The 20,747-nt window shown below is 38.5% G+C and overlaps 2 protein-coding genes across 4 annotated transcripts in view; one reads left to right on the top strand and one right to left on the bottom strand.

Annotated features, from left to right (window-relative positions):
* Positions 1-1,082: 1,082 nt before the first annotated feature.
* LOC116297261 (uncharacterized) lies at positions 1,083-18,941 on the bottom strand. Its single transcript, XM_031705458.2, has 15 exons — positions 18,872-18,941; positions 17,938-18,020; positions 11,670-11,969; positions 10,763-10,906; positions 9,799-9,969; positions 9,344-9,514; positions 8,594-8,764; positions 8,346-8,516; positions 7,924-8,097; positions 7,671-7,778; positions 6,126-6,334; positions 4,483-4,645; positions 3,180-3,883; positions 2,337-2,436; positions 1,083-1,951 (listed from the first exon to the last, which is right to left on the bottom strand). The coding sequence occupies exons 2-15, from the start codon at positions 17,996-17,998 to the stop codon at positions 1,404-1,406; spliced, it is 3,195 nt and encodes a 1,064-aa protein (XP_031561318.1). The 5' UTR covers positions 17,999-18,020; positions 18,872-18,941; the 3' UTR covers positions 1,083-1,403.
* LOC116304931 (histamine H2 receptor) overlaps positions 12,701-20,747 on the top strand; it is a 109,061-nt gene continuing 101,014 nt past the window's right edge. For all 3 annotated transcript variants that reach the window (XR_016120872.1, XR_016120873.1, XM_089036080.1), the window contains exons 1-4: positions 12,701-12,776; positions 13,388-13,458; positions 13,591-13,760; positions 15,367-15,479. The gene's annotated coding sequence lies outside the window, so the exon portion shown is untranslated. The remainder of the gene's footprint in view (positions 12,777-13,387; positions 13,459-13,590; positions 13,761-15,366; positions 15,480-20,747) is intronic.

Genomic DNA, 20,747 nt, shown 5'->3' with positions numbered 1-20,747 from the left:
ATCTTGAAAAGGAGCTTAAACCAGAAGACTAAAGTGTATCACTGACGTATTACCACAGATACGCATGTGATATATACTTAACGAGAAGGTTGAACAGAAATGCTGGTCCGAGATGTTGTATATAGATCAGTACTGGAAGAATTTCTGAATATTTTTCTGAATTTTTCAAGGAAGTCAAGGTGCTTGTTAGGGAGGGACACCATGTCAATTGATGAAGTGGTTTTATTCCAAGCAGTGGAAAAATGGGCCTTGAATAAACTAAAAGTTGCATGATTTCATTGAAGCCGGAGGAGAAAGAATAAGAGAGCAGTACTGGGGGCCGAGAAGTGGTCAAACTTATTCGATTTCCACTGAAAGAAATTCGCGAAGGTTACTTCGGGGTGAAATAGTCCCTTTCGCAGTTCCCTGCGCCAGCTTGAAAGGTAGCCGTGCCTTGCAAGCTAAACGTTCGTCTCGCTTCGATGTAGAGACCTTTTTTAACACCTTGGACAATTATTCACAGGTCTCTATCATTGCATAATCTCACCGTTCGTCTCGCTTCGATTCAAAGGCACGGCTACCTTTCAAGACGGCACAGGGAACTGTGAAGGGACTATTCTGAAAATGAATGAAGTGACTGAATTGTTTCAGTTAATTTTACAAGTTTACTCTATTAAACGGTTCCGCATTCAGCTCCATTAAAAGGTTTGTTCAACAAACTCTAAATACCAAACAAAAGTTTCGACTCAGTTATAAACGCACGTGCATGATTGGTCATAGCCATGGGTCGGATGCGATTGATTTCATGGTCAACAAACCTGTCTCCCTTGCTGTTGTGTGTGAGACTTTCCGGGGGCTAAAGGTTCTACTAACGTTTCCCTGGCTTTATGAAAGCCTGAATAAGCAAAAATAACGCAGATTTCCTCTCCCTTCACAACTGAAGATTGTCTGTGATCAAAGAACACAGCGGTATTTTGACTAATTTGAAAACGGTCTGTTTTCTAAAACTTGGACCCAGTTCCGTGTTCGCTTTGGTAATGGCGAATTTGCCACACACCCCCTCCCCTCTCGAGCAGCACACAATAACACTAAAAGCGCACTCGTAGCGTCCAGTTTCGTTTTTATTTTACCCCACTATTTCGTTAATATAGAACTGAAGTCAATATTAGAGGATATTGTTCAGTTACAACGATTTCAGATTTCAGGGCCTCTGTTGACCGCAGAGGCATTTTATGTTTTTGTTGCTTGCTGACCAAAAAACTTACTCAATTTTAGATATTATTATGGTATGATTATAAGATCGATCGTATTGTGAATTAGGTACTTAAAGTTTACACTGAGTATTCTTAACAATGATTACTTTTTCTTAATTAGTTCCCATTTGTGGTACATTAATCATGAGCATTTTCACTGAGAGAGGAGACTTAAACGACAACCATGACTCTAGCTGCAAGGTTAAGCTTGATTTCTGAACTTTCTGCTCCAACGTGGATAGTGACGACAGTTCCTATTGGAACTGAGGCCTGAGTAGTCAGAGAAACGGATACATATCCTGAGCGAGCTTCGGTCACGGTGAGACGGTTGGTCCTCAGGTTTACATTCACTCCTGAAGTAGAGGATTTGACGGTCACAGAGAAGGTCCTGGAGGCACCTTTTAAGTCTATTGCTGCACGAAAATATGACGTCCTTCCACGTCTGATTGACAGAAGGCCCTGCATAATCTGTGTTCGTATGACAGCAGGGTAGGCAGTGATCTGTGGTGATATCCTCTCAAAGTTGTCGCCTGCAGATGTCTTACCAGAAAGACGGAGGTGGAAAGACTTGACGGATGGCAAGTCGAAGTTCACAGTGTCGTCAACAAGCTGTATGTTCTTGATGTGAGCGCCGTTCATATCAATGAGGCTGACACTCAGGGAATCCTTCTTCAGCAGTGATGAATTAGGAATGAAAAGTTTTGCTGTTGCTTTTTCACCTTCAAAAAAAGAAAGTTTTCTTCTTTTATGGACATGTTTTCGGCAAGCACGGAGTCAGGGCAGAGATTTTACTGAACGCACCAAATAGTTTAGCAGAATTAAGTGAAAAATTCTATTGGGGAATCAAATATCGGTGTAGCGTGTAGGGTCTCCAGTTCGATTCCTGGACTTGTCCTCCATCATAAGTTGGGGCCCTCCCATTACTGAACTTTTTCTCCGGGGTTTTCCATTGATTTTCTTTTTCTTTTTCCAACAATTTTTACGGAAACAGGGTGCATTAAATTGATTAATTCCATTTCAGTGACCTGCGAGTTAGTCGTGGCGTGACCTGAAACAGCAAAGGTTCTTTTACTGATAGATAAATTAGATGGCCAATATTTGTACCTTTGAGAGGATTCGAGATCCTGACTTTCATCTTTGATGGTTCAAGTGTTCTTATGAATGAATACTTAAAATCAATGTTGTTGAGAGCGCTTACTTTGACCTGCAAATGACAAAGCAAATATATCATAAGTAACGTCTTATACCTCATTACATGAAAATATTCGCGACACTTCAATTTCGCGATGAAAAAAAAAAAGAAAAAAAAAATCGCGAAAATGAATGTGGCGCGGAAAAGAAATCGCGACAATTACAACCATTCTCAATCACACGCGCCTTCTAGCGATGGTTTCTGTCGCGACGAAGAAGGTTTAGGTGGACGTCAATCACAAGGCGTTTCCATAACATTATCGGAAAACTATATGCTATAAGGGCACGTTTCTATAGAATTTCATGGAAACGCCTTGATCGACGTCCACCAAACCGAAACCGAAACAATCGCTAGAGCGGCGCGTGTGACCTTCAGTTGTTGAGAAAAAAGACTTCGCAGATCTCCGATAGAAATTCGCAAACTTGCAATATTTCCCATCGGAATATCAAAAAAGCACATTAACACGCCATTATTAGAATGATTATTCCAGTTAAGTTTTAACTGAATTAAATTTTGAACGATTTTTCAAATAGCACTTTAATTAAGGGTGTTTAGAAAAAAGTCGAATTGTATGAGATCATGACGTCTTGTAGTTTATAAATTTACCAACTTAGCCATGTTCTTATAAAGATGATGCCGTGTTTGTGGTGATTGGGGTGGGGGGCGCAAGGGGATGCATTCCAGTCCCTTTCCAACAGGAACAGCATATGCAAAAAGAAAAAAAAGAAAAAAAAAAAAAAAGAAAAAAAAATTACCTGATAAAAGAGTTTAGAAACACTAGAATCTGCAACCAAATGCCAGGATCCTTTGGCAGGGGCATCTACCGTCCAAAGCTTCCCACCTTGCATAGCGAGTGGTGCAGGGGCTGAACTCCCAGCAGGATCTTTCAGTTGTACTTTGTCAACATTTGCTGCAGCTGAAATAGAAACGATGAGCCTTTTGACAGTTCCGTCGACAGGAAATGGGATGTCATGGTTTGCTCGCCTTATCATGTCTAATAAGTCTCTCTTTCTTCTTCTACTGCATCCAATGCATCCTCCATACACGAACGATGTTCCGTCCAAATCGGATTCCACCACTGGGGTTGCAGCCGTGAATGCTGAAGGATTTTTGAAGAAGAGGCCGATCCCACCAGTATCCTCAATGATTGCTTGGTAATCTGGGCTTTTGCTTGGATCAGCGCAACCAAGAGTACTGAAGAAGAAGTTGATTGGCATCATGTAATCTAATGCATAACCGATGGCGTTGTCTCTGTTGAATTCTCCAACGGCCTTTCCAGGTGCGTCAGTAAAAACGTACATGGGAGAGCTTGGCAAAGGGTTTCCTTTGACAATACCATCAATTATTCCTTTGAAAGACAGTTCCGGACAATCATTGCCTCCATGTGCACTGAGTCTGCTTATGGCAGCCTCAAATTGCGCCAGTTGGTCTTCGCTGAACTTTTGGACGGGACCAGTGGCTGGTGGACATAAACAAAAATGTTTCTGAGTAAAAACTAAAGACTGGGTGTGAAAAAGCAAACAGCATGGGCGTCCCCAGGGCCGTATCCACGGTTGAAACATGAGAACTTTGTTTCCACTTTAATTAAGGAATGAGGGCCACAGGTTTGTCAGTCATTGGCTAAGTGCTACACTCGTAGAATGAGGACGATTACTCCTGTCGTGTAACAACATCTTGCAAGAGGTTAAGAGGTGAATAGTTTGGAAGGGAGAAAACGGACGATTTCAGGAACTGATCCCTTGCAATTGAATGCACCGAAGAGAATCTAAAAAAAAATTTGCATAACGAGACCAGGTGTATACTGAGTTTGGCAGGGCAAGACGGACGTCGATTTCAGGGACAGATCCCTTATAATTGAATGCACTGAAAAACATCTTAAAACATCTTGCAAAAGGAGACAAGGCGTATAATGAGATTGGCAGGGGGGAAAACCGGACTATTTCAGTGACGGATTCCTTACACAAGCTTCAAATTAAATGCACTGAGGTTGTGCAAAACGAGCATTCACAGAGGCACCACTGCCCTTAAGTCAAATTATTTGTTGAAACCTGTACTTACTGGGATCATTGAATGGTGAAAGGATATAGTCAACTTTTCCTTTCCTCGTGTATTCGGCGATTGATTTAACAATCTGTTTGGCGGCATAAATTTCCTGCTTCATGCTTCCAGTTGTATCAACTGCAAAGACCAACGAGACGTCTCCATCGACTGCCAGGAATCTCTAAAGGAATATTTAACAATTATTCGCCGAAGGCGAAGTGACTATATCGGGAAATAATAACCGAAATGAAGTTGAGGTTATTATTCCCGATATTCACTGAGCCTGAGGTGAATAGTTGTTTTAGTATAAATACACAGTTGATTCTTTCAAAAAAAGAAAAATAGAAGATAAAAGACACATTTAAAATTAGGAACAGCAACAAAGCGGTTGGCCGCCATTTTGGATTATCGCTGGAGATGATTATCGTGTGATAATCTGAGTTTTTCGACCAATCAGCGCGCGAGATTTTCAATAATCACCTGTGTATTTATACTAAAAGGAAATATTAATACCGTCTTACGGAATGTGGTGCTGGGCGTAGCGGTAGTACACTCGCCTCTCACCTGAGTGTTCTCGGTTTGATTTTATGACTCAGTTTGGCATGTGAGCAGAGAGTTTGTTAGGTCTCTAACTTGATTCGAGGTTTTTTCTCCTGGTTGTCCGATAATCCTCCCTCCACAAAACCTAACAAGCTAAATTCCAATTCGATCTGTGAGTTACCCGTTGACTTTGATCAGCCAAAAGGCTGTTTCAGGGTTTCCGTGAAAATTTAAAGAAACTACTAAAGAAAAACGTTCTCTCCAAATACACAAAATACATCATGCGTATACCGGCTTTTGTGCGACCAAGATGTTTCAAGAACTGACTTTACGTTTACTAAGCATTTTGTAAAATCCATTTGTCCGGCAAATTAGAAGAACATTTTGCATATTTTCATCCCAGTGCTTAAAATTACCATAGCGCAAAACTGAACAGAACCCATTTCTCATCGTCACATATTTGGGAGCACAAGTGGTGTGCTCTGCCAATGCGAATGCTCCGCCTGTGACAGCTGTGTTCGTGGTTTCGATCGCAATCATATTTTGAATAGAGTTGCTTATTGTTTGTCTCATGTTTTCGAGGACTTTCCCCCGGGTTTTCCGGGTTTTCCGGGTTTTCCCTTAGCAAAGAACCAACATCTAACTAGACCTTATTCTTCCCATTTCAGACCATGTGTCATTTCTTCAAGAATAAGACTCTTTGTTTGAGTTGTATTCATATTCATGTGTCTTTCTATGCAAGACCATTAAACAAAGAAAGGATATTCTAGGGAATGACACGTGGTCTGTAATGGATAACATAAGCAACACGGCGAATAAGATCTATTCCAATAAGCCTAAAGCGAGATGACGTTTTACCCCCGTCTCTAGACCATAATCCTTTTCACACTGCTTTTGTTCTTTAATTATGACTATTGTTCCTGTATTCTCTAAGGAATCAAAAATTTTAATATGAAAGAATTTTAAAAACAATTATGGTATAGAGTCGGGGGTAAAAAGTCAACTCACTTCAGGCTTATTCGAACATGTAATGAGAGCCACAGGCTTGTTAGCAACTGGCTGCCAAGTGCTAACTTTGTAAAATAAGGACAATCATTTATTGATTAATCAAAAAAGGTTACCCGGAAATCGTCTTCTCCGAGCTCGTTTTTAATTTCACCGATGATCTTATCTCCATTTCCCTTGCAGTCTTCTTCATTCTCCATCAATATCCCAAGCATCAGCCGTCCATAGACAAAGCCATCGTTCTTCACGGCATCCTTTATCCTTTTTATAATCTCGTCTTTTCTGACGGCAACGTTTGATGGAATACCTCCAGCAACCACAGATCCTTTTAAAATATAGCAAGACAGAGTTAGTACATTTGCAAGTTAACAGTAATAGAATGGAAAAGTGGCCTTGAAAGGATGGAATGACCTCTTTAGCTTAGGCACAATGTTTCCCCTGGTGTCATTTTTTTGAGAATAAGATTCTCTGTTAGAGTTTTATCCATATTTATGTGTTTTCTCCCCGTGGGGGGGGGGGGGGGGGTACTCCGCCAGAATTTGGGTAGGGGTGTTCTGCTGGGTTTCTGAAAGGGGTACCCTGTTTATGACAAAAAAACTCAAATTTGTAGACCCTGTTTATGATAAAAGATATAATTTATTGCACTGAGTTCCTGTTTCAATTATCATGTCATCTCGCGTATCATATTTTCACAACCATAATAACCAGTTTCGGTCAATATGAGAGTAGAAACCCTGAATATGACAGGAAACTCAGGAAGAACTTGTACTTTGAGTGAAATTGCATACCTTTTTATGACAAGAAGCTCGAAAAACCATACCCTGTTCAGCGGATCATCCCCGTATAGTCCATATATGGGAGTACCCCCCCCCCCCCCGGGGGTTTTCTCATGCAAAACCGTTAAACAAAGAAATGATCCTCAAGAGAATGTGGTCCAAAATGGGATAATAAACATGTTGAGCAAAATAGGCCTCTTTTTCATCATTATCTTGTTGATATGGGAAGAACAGGTTGCATAGTATTGAGAGCGCCCACATTTCCAGGGCTCCCATTGATAGCAGACCTTTTATTAGTTCTGAAGGGACTACCCTGGCTTTATTTATTTTTAAAGAAAGGTTTCATTCATTCATTCATCAAGGCGACCCAAATTCGATTCCTGGAATCGGTGTAAAACAATGATGAGTACAGTTGTCCCATGGTTCTCTCTTTTCATTCAAGGGTTTTACCAGGATTTCTGGTTTTTCTCCCTCTCCAAAAATAAACTTCTAAATCCAAATTGGAATAATTGGATGAAGAGTTACTGTTAAATCCCATTTATTTCATCTATGCTATTACCCCTTATCCACTAGGGTGACATCATAAGAAATTTGATTATTGGGAAAAGGAGTTAATTTACTATCGAATTTGTCACATCCTAAATAGGAAAACTGCAACGTTTCTCAAACATTGCCGTTAAAATGACGAAGATATGAATTTTTGAAACAACGCATTTGTGAAACATTTCTTTGCAAAACTTCCAAGAATCTTTGTTTTGGTATCTTCGTCATAAGGGCAATCTTGATGAAGCTTTGTATTTCTACTAATTTTGATGTGACAAATTGGTAGTATGCTACTTTTTTCAATAATCATCAATATTATCAGTGCAAACATAAAGCTCTTACCATCGAGTACTTGGCACATGCTCCCAACAAAATGATTGTTCACAGTAACAGAACCAGAGGGAAGAACATCAATGACAAATTTGACAAGGTCATCAACTTTGCAAGGTGCTATTGACAGAATCATAATAAAAATATAAGCGCATGAATATTACAAATTCACAAGCAAACAAAAAACAAACAAACAAACGACACAAACAAACAAACGAACGAATGAACAAACGATAAACAAATAAATTAATAATATTAGGTTTACCTGGTCCACATGCCTGTGAGTTGCAAGCTTGCGTTTCAGAGGATGGACCAACACAGTTGGCTCCACCATGTGAAGGAGGAGGGTTGGTACAGGTACGCGTTCTTGTCTGTGTTCCACCGCCACAGCTTTTGGTACATTTTGAATAAGCTGAGTAGGCACTCCATCCACCATTAACTAATGGGATTTTAAAAAAACATTATTTTATGTTTGAATGTGGGAATGGCGAGGAAGACAATGTGAGAGCCTCAGTGATGGAGACATAAGCATGAAAGTTAATGCCAAATGGATATATTGACTCTATTTCCAAGGTGACTTAGTTTACCTTTTGTGTCTTGTCTAGAACGAGAACACTTGACATTTTTTTTATCAAACAAATACGGTTTCTTTTCCCCTTTGGTTTTGTTCCAGAAAACCACTCTTACCTGGGCACGCTTGGGATTCACATTGTTGGGTTTCCTTGCTGCTTCCCTCGCAGTTCTTGCCGCCATGGGCCGGAGGTGGGTTGGTACAGGTGCGAGTCCGTTCTTGGGTACCACCACCACAAGATTTGGAACAAGATGACCAAGAAGAATAAGCACTCCATCCTCCATCCACTAAATTAACAGAAAATGTCTTCATTAAAACTGTTTATGTAAATATTGCAATTATTTCTTGTGAAGTGATGGCTAACCTGGGCATGCTGCAGATCCACACTGTTGGGTTTCCTTGCTGCTTCCCTCACAGTTCTTGCCACCATGAGCAGGAGGAGGATTGGTGCAGGTGCGAGTCCGTTCCTGGGTACCACCACCACAAGATTTGGAACAGGATGACCAGGAAGAATAAGCACTCCATCCTCCATCCACTAAAATAACAGAAAATGTCTTCATTAAGATGGCTCTGGTGGTTAAGGAGCCCTTAAAAATATATATGGTTTAGGATAATGACCGCTCAGTTGCTGGTGGTGATGACCAGCAAAATTAGTTTTAGCTTGGGCAGACCTTGTTCCTGGTTCAACATTACTGTTCAAAATGACCAGCAAGACAAAGGTTTGTATGTGTGAACAAGTTCCAATTCTAGCTGAAGATTGCCTGATGACTGCTGTTAATTTAGAATGTACAGTATAGGATGTATGGGATCTACTGTAAAACAAAACACTTTACTGAACATTAATTTGCTGTAAAATTTGCTGCACTCATTTATATCATTTGTACTTTGCCTGGTGGAGATTCAGCAGTGATCTGAAGTTATTTAGTGTGTTTTTTTCTAAATCTTTTCTCCTTTACATAATAAATATTTGAGTATCCTGTAAACCCTACAAGTGGTTCTAGAGCCCATCATAGAATAACAGTACATAATGTCTGGGAGTGGAAAACACTGGAGAGACTGTGTGCTTTGTTTCTAAATTAATGCTACAATAATTTCTTGTGAAGTAATGGCTAACCTGGGCATGCTGCAGATCCACATTGTTTGGTTTCCTTGCTGCTTCCCTCGCAGTTCTTGCCGCCATGGGCAGGAGGCGGGTTGGTGCAGGTGCGAGTCCGTTCCTGGGTACCACCACCACAAGATTTGGAACAAGACGACCAGGAAGAATAAGCACTCCATCCTCCATCCACTAAAATAACAGAAATTTGTCTTCATTAAGATGGCTCTGGTGGCTTCGGGTTTATTTGTATCAATTAGGGGGTATGTAGGTGAGCACTAATTGTAATTTTTGGGGTATGACAAAATACAAAAAAATGACAAAATACAGGGTCAAAATAAGAGTTATAGGAGATCAATGCGGGACTTTCTATTTTTGCTTTGATAACTTTTGCCTTACACATGGTTGCCTGATCATGAGCATGCAGAGATATGAAGAGATGTTTTGTTAATAAATGCTTGTTATAACTTCAATACCTGGACAAGGATTAGCACCACATGCCCTAGTTTCTTTGCTTTCTCCTTCACAATCTTTCCCACCATTTTTAGGTGCAGGGTTAGTGCAAGTACGGGTGCGTTCTTGGGTTCCTCCACCACAAGATTTGGAACAGGTCGTCCAGTCAGAGTATTCACTCCACCCACCATCCACTAAAAAAAACAGATAAATTTTTTTTTCAAGATTTTGACTGAAGGCTAATGCTGCAGGATAAGGAGGTCCCATTTGAGGTGCATCACACCAGTCCAACACCCTTAAAATCACCATACCAAACCCAGGCAATAGGAAATCATTAGTAAAGCCATTTGCAGATATTATTATGAAGGTAATTTTTTAAGACCTTGAATGTTGGTTTGGCCAGGGATTCCACCCACAACCACAACTGTATGAAAATCTGATGCCCAACTAGCTTAGCCAGCCTGTTTGTGATTGGTTTACTTTATAACTTAGAAAGTATTTCTTTACTAGTGGTCTATCATAAATTCTGCACTCTGATTGGCTAACCTACTAGTGGTCTATTAGTGATACATGTAGACCACAAGTAGCTGAAAGTGCTGGTTTTGAAGAGCAAAACAATGGCAGCTAACTTGCATTTTCAACTTAATTTCAAACTTGTTTGTATAAATTTATTTGAACAATATTAGTAGGTTTAGACTAAAACAATTAGACCTCTCACCCTCATGGTCTATGCGGCAATAGCCTATTCAGCCTTTGCCTTCATGGGCCATTGACTACTGTACACCGTTTGGGCTGTGGGTCGACAATCTCCATACAGAATTGGAAGTTGTCTGGTCAAATCTTTGCCTTGCCAGTCAATTTGGCTGGTAAAGTTGAGACAGAAACAAGGTGTAACTGAGCTAAAACTAACTTGGCTGGTCATCATGATCTGCAACTTACCAGCCGTTATCTTAAGCCCTGATAATATATGCAGATATAAATACTCACCAATACATTTATCTTTATTAGGACAAGGTCTGGTTTCTGAACCAGTCTTGACTTCCCTATTGTAAGCTGGGCAATGTGCACCAATCTCTGGAACAAGAAGGATCTTGTACTGCACACATTCCTTGAGAATACATTCTGTCCATTCTGAAAATGAATGCAAAAGCATATTAAGCATTGATAAAAAAACGTGCAATGACTGATGCATCATTCCCCAGGATGTTTTGGGAGCAGGGGGTGGGGTTAGCAGGGGGGGTGAGGGGAGCAGGGGTGGCATGCCCTGCTAATGCACCCCCTCTTACCAATGCAACCCTGGGTTCAATCCCTGGAGGGTTTGGTGTTGTATGTGACTTGAGTTGTTTGTTAGTTTTCTCCTGTGCTTCATGGTTTTTCTCTGGCCTCTCCAGTTTTTTCTCCCTTCACAAAAATCAGCTTCTAATCGTAATTTGATCTCAGCTGCCTTATCAATTGGGTTAGGCATTAAGCCTTCCACCCAGGTGGGGTAATTGCATTAAATTTTTTGTGAAAATGAATAATAATGATAATAATAATAATGACAACGATGATGATGATGATAATGAGCTTAATTACAGTTTTTTATGATCCATCTTGGGGGGGGGGGGGGGGGGGGCGGGGGAGGTACTCCCCTATATTCGCTATACGGGTATGTGCCGCCAAACAGGGTATGGTTTTCAGCGATTCTACTCTGGAACAGGGTCAGGGTTCAGTGGGCTCAGCGGCACATTCCTACCCTAAACAGGCAAGAGTACCCCTCCCTGGGTGATCCATTCGCTACACCTCAATGCATTTACAATATTTCTTACAAAATATGATAACCTAATAAATAAATAGACTATTTTGAAAAACAAAGAAGAAAAATTTAAATCTCTCTCTATATAATTCTTCTTACCTTCTTTAACTCGATAGACGTAGTTCGACCAAGATCCACCGCCACCATACATACCATCTCCTTTTTGACAGTTATCATTACATCCTTGGTCATTGTAGGTTTCTCGCGCGTTTTCCGAACCCCAGCATTCTTTCATGTACTGAATGCCGAAGTAGGTGTATCCAAGCTTTACTGCTTTCACTTTACATTGTTCGAACATGTCCTTGAAGTCTGGGTTTTCTTTATCGTAGGTAACGGTCCCGAAGTAATGAGGCATGGTACGCTTCGAGGAATCTTTGTAGCATCCGAGAGCTTCCCATTCTTCGTAAAATAAAAGTATTCTTGTTTGAGACCATCAAATGATATTTTAACTTCATATTTGTGTGCGAATCTTGGCTTAATAGTTGTCTAACATATACTAAATATTAATTCATTTTGAAACTTTTGTGGGCTAAACTAACTACAATTTGGCCGCCATATTGGGCATTGCAGCCTTGCCAACCAAAAACCACAGGTAGCCCAATCATACACAAAAGTATTTCAATGATTTTCAATGAAAGGATAAAACATTTTCTGCTTGAAACCTTGAAATAATCACTTAACTTCATATCTCTTTAGTACTTGACGTTTAATAGTCGTCTCAAACATTGAATAGTAATTTTAAAACTTTGCCGAACCATTTCGCCGCCATATTGGGCAGCGTAACCGTGCCAATACAATACAATACAATACAATACAATTTTATTTGCTCATACAAGAAAATTTACATGAAATGTGAAAAACAACTATAGAAAACAACTAAGAAAATAAAGAATAGATAATTGTCAAAAGAACATAATTCAGAGCACCCAAAACCACAGGTAATTCAATCACTTTAAAAACATACGATAAGTTTTTGGCTCGAGATAAAAGCCAGTAAATGTAAACTACGTTTGATATACTGTGTTATATGTTTTGTGCGAGTTAGCCAATTTATCGAGAAATTTTTCTGATCTTTGGATAAACCACAGGTAGCCCAATTTAAAACAAACGGAAACTTGACAGATAAGAAACTTCAAGTGGCTTATCAGCTGAATTCGATAAAATTCATTCAAATTTTAGCTCTAGAATAATGCCAGTAAACTCGAAGTAAGTTTAGAATACAGTATCAGTATTGTTTACGCTTCATTTTGTGTGAGATAGCTTATTTTAGTATGTATTTCTTGTCAAGATGTATAAGCTAAGTTTTATTTTATGCCAAGTTTACAGAGAGTTGCTTTTGGAGGCCGAAAATAACGAATAACACTCTTTCCAAAGTGAAAAATCCCCGTGCTTTCTATGTAAGGGAATTGCAATAATGAAAGTATTATTGCTATTTGATATTGCCGTAATAAGCTGTCAACTTCAATTTTATTCTTCTATTTGAAGTGCCAAAATAGGATTTTGTGTGACTTTGTAGCAAACCGACCCCTTACAGTCCTGACAGACTGTATCTTATGAAAGGGCTTGGAAGACCGAATTACTTTGCACTTCTTGTTTTCTTGTTATACCATAGACCTCTTTACCTTGGGTGTAATGCTTGTCCATTTTAGACCACATATAATTCTCTTGAGAATAAGATTCTTTGTTTGAGTTAGTTTGTTGTATCCATATTCATGTGTCTTCTCATGTGCAACTGTTGTTCAAGGGAATAGCACATGGTCTGAAATGGGAAAACCTTAAACCCAAGGTAAATAGCTCTGTTTTTTTCCTACATGTAGCCTGCAGATTAATTCATACCAGCAAAACAACATGCATTTACCTCAATTATGTTGTGCATCCTTGTATCAAGGTTAGTATTAAAAGGTATTTATACTAATAATAGATGTATACTGTTAAATCAAGCACTACTATATAGAGCTCCCAAAAGCACTAAAATATAGTATTTTTGAGTTCCTAATTACTGCTTGTTCCTTTATTACAGACTCAGTTACTCAGGGTTCGCCTCGTATCAGTGTCTAATTATTCACAAAATACCAACGATAAAGTAAAGAATGCTACTTCTTCAACAGTGAAAACACTCTGAAATTCCACTGACTTTCACCGGAACACATAAATATTTTGCACTCATGTACAATGACATTCTCCACCAAGGTAAAAAAAGTTCAAGAATCGGTCCAGCAAATTAATACCAGTTTATAATATACTAATATGTACATATATATATAAATAAAACTTCAAAATTGCTCTCCTTTCCAGCTACTATTAGTGTCATGACGCTATACTCACTCCTCTAAGTAGCCTAAGGGGATTGAGTGTTGCATGACAAAACTAATAGTGGCTGCGTAGGAGACTAATTCAAAGTATGCCCAAAGTTTTTGCTGTAAACACCTTTCAGATTTCAAAAAGGACTATAATTTGAGGAGTTTATTTCAAAAGTTAAAATGAATCTAAAATTTAGAGGAAGTTTGTTAGTAACTTCTAGAGTCAGGTTGGCATGGTGGTAAAAAGCTTGCCTCTCACCCCTGAGGTCTGGGGTTTAAATTCCAATTACCCCATGTGAGCTGAGTTGGTTGGTTCTCTGACTGACTCTGAGGGTGTTTATGGAAAAGACTTTATTATCCACAACACAAAACCTGTGGGGGAGGGTGGACTGAAAGGCATTATGGTCTACAGCACAAAACCTGTGGGGGAGGGGGGACTGAAAGGCTTTATGGTCTACAGCACAAAACCTGTGGGGGAGGGGGGACTGAAAGGCATTATGGTCTACAGCACAAAACCTGTGGGGGAGGGGGGACTGAAAGGCATTATGGTCTACAGCACAAAACCTGTGGGGGAGGGGGGACTGAAAGGCATTATGGTCTACAGCACAAAACCTGTGGGGGAGGGGGGACTGAAAGGCTTTATGGCCTACAGCACAAAACCTGTGGGGGAGAGGGGTAGGGTGAAATGCTTATCACATTTCCAATATTCCTTCTACCCTCCAAAGGCTTGTGTACCACCTCTAACTAGAGGGATTTTGTTTTGCCTGTGAAAGGAAGTCGCATATTTAGTGGCTTGACAGTCCGAATAAAACAAAAGATAACATTGGAATTTGTTTCTACTACTGTGCATTACATTGACTATTCTTTCATTCTTTCATGAGCAAAGTATGACCACTCTAATTTCCCCATAAAGTAGTCAAACCTCTGACTTAGAGCACTTATTTAATGCCATTTCAAGAACATGGTAACTGTTAGAACCACTGTGCAATGTTGTATGTGTAAACAGTGAATGGTAGTGGTAGTGCACATGGAGTGAACATTACCGAAGAGCCCTATATGGGAGAACAGTTGGTCATAAAATATTACAGGGTTCATGCTACTTCTTAAACTCCTTAAAAACTCCTTGAAAACTCCTTGAAAACTCCTTGAAAACTCCTAGAATTTAATTCATGTTTTCAAGGGCACTTGAAAGGCTCTTGAATTTAACAATTTTAACGAAACTCCTTGAAAACTCGGAAAGATCGGAAAATCTGAAAGTCAGCCATGTGCAACAGTGTGTAAAACCTTGGCATATTTAGCTGAACATACTCCTTGAAAATTCATTTTTGGGTCCTTGTATACTCCTTGAATAATCCTTGAATTTTAAGTGGTTACCTCAGCACGAACCTTGATTATAATAAACTTGAAAAATAAATCATTTCCAGTTATTTTTGAAAAGGAACTAAAGGCATGTATCTTAGAAAAATAATACAAATCCTATTAATGGATTCTTGCAGAGGCAGACAGGAAACCTTTTAAACAACGTCGTCAGGGCAACGAGATATGAGACGTCTATAAAATATGAAAGGTTCTAACGAACATTGGAATACCTTTTGAGCATATTTTGGAGGTAAGGTGATAAAGTGTATTATATAATTTGGATTCTTACATGATAAACTTTTAAGCATCCATTTGAAATTAATAATTTAAGTTTTTTGAACACGAAGTAAAACTCGTAAGATATCAAACCTGAAAGGGTGGTTTTAATGATCACGAGTGACTACCACCTGGCCACTAACTGAAATTACATTTCAGGATTTCTGAATTTGGAAATTATTTGAAATTATTTTTTTCCGGAATTTGGAAATTATTTTCTAAATATCAAAACTATTTTCCTGGATTTAAAAATTATTTTCCGAATTGGGATATAAATTTCTGAATTCGGTGATTATTTATAATATTGAAGTTGGAAATTATTTTTTGAAATCTAAATAGTACAATGAGTACCCGACGTAATATTTTAGAATATACGATAGCATATAGTTTAGTCATGATACTAAGGTGTAAGTTGACTGGAATTATGGCCGGCTACACCAAGCTAGTCAGCTAGCTATCTATTATATAATGATAAATGTTTGAGTCAAAGTCAAAGTCTTCAACAAACACTTCTAAAATTTTCTCACATGATGTCAAAATATCAAAGTCCATTGGAAATCGTCACTGAGGTTAGTCTAGGCGAAGCCTACGCGAAATCGAAACTCTAACTTTGTCAGGTGTAGCACTTATTATATTTTCAGTCTTGTGCGAGTCAACGATTTTTTTAATGGTGTGGTCTGCCGAAAGCTATTGCTTCCACTCTATTTTTAGATCCTTTTAAACGCAACGGCTTTTTTAGATGCAAGGATTTTTTAGATGCAAAGCCAAAAGGAATGGTGAAAGGCCATGATTCAAAAGCTGTCAAAAATCAAACGTTTTACAAAGGGAAACCCAAACGTGGCTGATAGAATATTTCTAAAGTGAACAAAAAGAATTATAGTTAAATTAATTTGAGGATTATATTGGTCAAATGATTATAATAAAAAAATCGTCATTCAGAGGGATGATAATTTTAAAATAACATAAGGTAAGATGAAAGTGATGTATCGACTGCGATGTTTTCTTAGGCTGCGTTCATAATGTATGGCAGAGAGAGGGGGGGGGGGGGGGGGGGGGGGGGGCAGGTGAGATTTGTAACTCCAGAATAATTCTTAACAGTCCTCTTAAAGTTATGCAAAAAAAATACGATCCCCCCGAAGCAAGGCTTCTAGCTTCTTCCAACAATTGTGCATCCCCCCAATTTTTCTGATAATAATGATAATAATGATAAATTTATTCATATAGCGCTAATTCACTAATTGTTATAAGCGCTTTTTTTTAATTTGCCCATCCCCCCCCCTTTTTCCTACCAAAATTTTCCCGATCCCTCCTCAATTTCACCTGCCATACATTGTGAACGCAGACTTTTTAGAACTAGAAAAGGGATGAGAATGGGAGGCTTAATTTGAAAACTGAGAAAATCATTGGCCACAGATGGACAATGCTTGAACAGTATTCGATCAGAATTTTCGTCGTTCCTTCTTTTACAATTAACGGTTATTCGCTGGAGGCGAAGTGTTTATCGTTGAAAATATTAAGCGAGCCACGAGTCTTATAATTACCTGAGTAATGATACTAAAATTGGTTAAATTATCGCTACCACTATAATCTAAGTTAACACGACGAATTTAACATTCGAATAGTAAAAACTACAGACTAGAAAATTCAAAAACGATGATGCACTGAAACAAAAAACAAAAACAAAAACAAAACAAAAAAAAAACAAAAAAAGAAAAACAAAACAAAACAACAAAAAAGAAAATGGAAAATGCTTGAATGATATATTAGATCAGCTTAGCTATTAGACCGCTCGTTTTCCTCTTTTTTCTTTTTACTCTTTCTTTTTTCTTGTTTCCTTTCGTTGTTTTTGACTGATATTTATAGACTTTCCTTTCATCTGAAGTCGTTGATAATGAGATGCAATCTTACATTATCAACAAAAGAGTGGCGTTTATATTAGTTTTCTGCTCGCCATTTGTTCTTGTTTAATAGATTGTTATTTTACTACTTGCATTAATCTGAAGTCATTCATGTGGTAAACTAAAGAGTGAAATTTCATTCATTTTCTTCTCTGTTTTTTCCTCTTTTACCCCCGGCTTACTTAATTATTCTTTTCTTTAATCGTTCTTCCCATTCTGACTGATTTTTTCAGTCTTCCCCTTTTTTTTCCCTGAAATAACCAAGGATTTTGACATGCAAATTTGCAAATTGGATCTGTGAGTTAGCCGTGCCCTGACTTAGATCAGCCCATAGGTTGTTTCAGGGTTCGATCTGTGAGTTAGCCATGCCCTGACTTAGATCAGCCCAGAGGTTGTTTGAGGGTTCGATTGGTGAGTTAGCCATGCCCTGAATTTGATCAGCCCAGAGGTTAGTTGTTTGAGGGTGTCGATAAAATTAAATTTTACTATATTTTATAGAGATATACACACACACATATGAGGCTTTGGACATACCTAAACTATATGCATGTTGCAGAGTAAACAAGAGGGTCAGCAAGGCGTAGATATGATGCATGGCGGAACCAATGGGAAAGAAGCTGAAATGGAAACGTTATTACAATATTAGGTTTTGTACTTCCTAGTGACTTTCGTTTAAATGAAAAAAGGAAAAAAAGAGGGTCCATGCAGTTTTATTTTTGAAGAACAATAAATTCTCATTCGATTAGAGTGCAAAGGGTACCGCCGCCTCCTATGTTACGTTTGACTATCGAGAAATTTATGCGGCGCTCATTTCAAGCTGATTTTTACGTGGGGAAAAAATTCGGATATTCTGGAGAAAATCGGCCTTGTATCAAGGAAGTGAAAACTCAACTCAAAGATTCGTTTATTGTTTACGAGCCAGTTAACTTTTTCCCATTACAGGCCTTGTGTCAATTCCTTGAGACAAAAATTCTTCGTTTGGGTTGTATCGATATTCATGTGACTTTACATGCGCCGCAATCGTTAAACAAAGAAATTATAATCTAGGGAATGACACGTGGCGTGAAATGGGGAAAAAATCAGTGCAATTAAGCTTAAAGCTGTTGCTTTTAGAATATACAGATTCGTATCCTTATTTCCTGCAAGCCGGTCGCCGTCAAAACTGTTGAAAACCATAATTTAAAGAAGTAGACTGAGGCATAAAGTATGAAAAATTCAGTCGGATTTTTCGATAAAATATTGGTAAATAATTTCTATAGTGACGTAATATGGAATCAGAAGTCTACCTTTCATAGGTCGAAGTGGAGTTAGAACATTGAACAATTTCAATTGAAAGTATATGTAGGGTATACCTATTTCAGAATATTAGAATTTTAGCAATTTCCAGAATCGTAGAAGGCAATTACTGAAGCGCTGTTGTGGTGTAACATTTGAAATTGAGAGGGCTTGTGAATATATTAAGTCTTACCTTGCTTTCTTGCTGGCGGTTAAAGAGAGAGTGAGTATAGCAGAGGGATTCCTTAAATTTATAGGGTGACCTGAACTTCGCGACTCTCGGGGGTGAGCTCTCGGGGGGGGTGAGCACAAATGACAAAACGTTACCATGGATTTTATACTTCTTTTTAGGCACGATTTTCTTTTTTTTTTCTTTTTAATGGTCTGTCGTCTTTTAATTTGAAAACTTCTTTTCTTCGCCGTACCAATTTCAATTAGTGGTTTATAAATAGTAAAAGATAGGAATGAAGGAAGCAAGGAAGGAAAGAAAGAAAGAAGGAAAGGAAGAAAGAAGGAAAGAAAGAAGGAAAACGAAGAAAGAAAGAAAGAAAGAAAGAACGACAGCACCTACAAAATCCATCACACCCCCCCCCACAGCCTACCGACATCACGCCCCCCCACCCACAGCCAGCGAAAGAAGTAGATAGCCCTTACACTGACCCGTCATCCCTGACCCGTAAAGTAAGAAACGAAGAAAGAAGAAGAAGAAAGAAAGAAAGAAAGAAAGTGCCTAATAGTGCCTAAATATGCAGACTCCTACTGATAATAATAATAGTAATTATTTCAGAGACGCCTATGAAATGCACGTTATAGGAAATTTGTTGTTTTTTCCATTCTATTTTTCTATGTTATCTAATTCATTGTTATTTTAATCTAATTGCCTATGAGTCCGCCGCGCGCCGTTTTTCCTTGAAGCTTCTAGAAGTATGTATGCACTTAGGCGTTGTCAGTCAGAGGGTCTAAGATCTAAAATGTGAGACTGACTGAGTACTAAGCTGCAAATTGTTATTTATTCGCAGCCAAACAATGTAGTTTTCAAATAGTTCCTTGTTGGTTGTTGTTACGTTCATAATAGCTTTGTTTTATCAACCATAAATTTAATAAATATGATCCGAATGAATGTAGTTTTCTTTTAAATTAGAATATGAAGCATGATCTTTGATTAAAAAATGTGATGTTTCGTATTTTAGCCAGAAAGCATCATGATTAAAGCACCAATTAAAAATTCTGTTTAGTCTAAGATCACTAATTTCCGAGATCTCGGACCACGACAACGTTGTAGGAAATAGGTGTATACCAAACTAACATATGGCATCTTCTTGTGCTAAGCCAAAAAAGTCGATATCTTACTGTATATTGTCCTAAAGAGCAATCAGAGTCGACGCGTCAAAAGTTCGATGTGTGAATGGAGCCTTTCTCTTACTAGGGAGTTTTAGATTTACGTTCACGGCAAACGTGAAACGTCAGTTGACCATTTAAAAATTATTTTAAATAGCTTAAAAAGTATTGGAAAAAAGTCCAAGTAGTAGAAAAACAAAAGAATATTTGTCTTTAGTGAAAAGGTTTGTAAAAGGTAAAGTAAAGTACAGGAAAACGATGAAAACGTGGTCACGTTTGGCGTTTGCGGGGAGAAAAAAAGTCAATCTAAAACTCTCTACTGTTTCAACTCATTTACTGGTACGGCGGCCATCTTGAATAATGGCGCAAACACGTAGAAGTTCAAAACATATAGGAGCGGGGTTACGTTTTCAAATAATTCGAAGTCCAAATATTGTTTATAGTTTGAGAAGCCATATCAAGCACTTGAAAGATTCTTTCATCCTCTATCCAAACACCTCGAAGTTCTTTGTGTAAAAAAACTCGGATCCGCTCTGTTTTTTCAACTACCGTACGGTAACTTCTCGGCGTTTGGAAATCGGATGTAACAATTTTTCATATACGTTTGATATATTACTTCTTCTTCTACTACTGCCTCTGTTTCTATTTCTGTTTCTTCTTTCACGATGGTAATAAAATTTACCCCAAAAAGACGTGATAATTCGTCGCGTGGTTGCCCTGACTATAAAATA

The sequence above is a fragment of the Actinia tenebrosa genome, unplaced genomic scaffold (assembly GCF_029948245.1).
Source record: "Actinia tenebrosa isolate PJP-AT-01 unplaced genomic scaffold, QUT_ActTen_1.0 PGA_scaffold3__52_contigs__length_22856419, whole genome shotgun sequence".
NCBI classification, from domain to species: domain Eukaryota; kingdom Metazoa; phylum Cnidaria; class Anthozoa; order Actiniaria; family Actiniidae; genus Actinia; species Actinia tenebrosa.
The sequence above is the reverse complement of the archived record's forward strand: the minus strand, read 5'-3'. Positions and strand labels throughout refer to the sequence as shown.

Excerpts from the sequence above, each read along its gene's own strand:
- LOC116297261 (XM_031705458.2), bottom strand. The coding sequence starts at position 17,998 with ATGCATCATATCTACGCCTTGCTGACCCTCTTGTTTACTCTGCAACAT. Across the intron at positions 3,884-4,482 it reads TTCACCATTCAATGATCCCA|CCACTGGTCCCGTCCAAAAG; the intron begins GTAAGTACAGGT and ends TATGTCCACCAG. Across the intron at positions 2,437-3,179 it reads TTTCTAAACTCTTTTATCAG|GTCAAAGTAAGCGCTCTCAA; the intron begins GTAATTTTTTTT and ends TGTCATTTGCAG.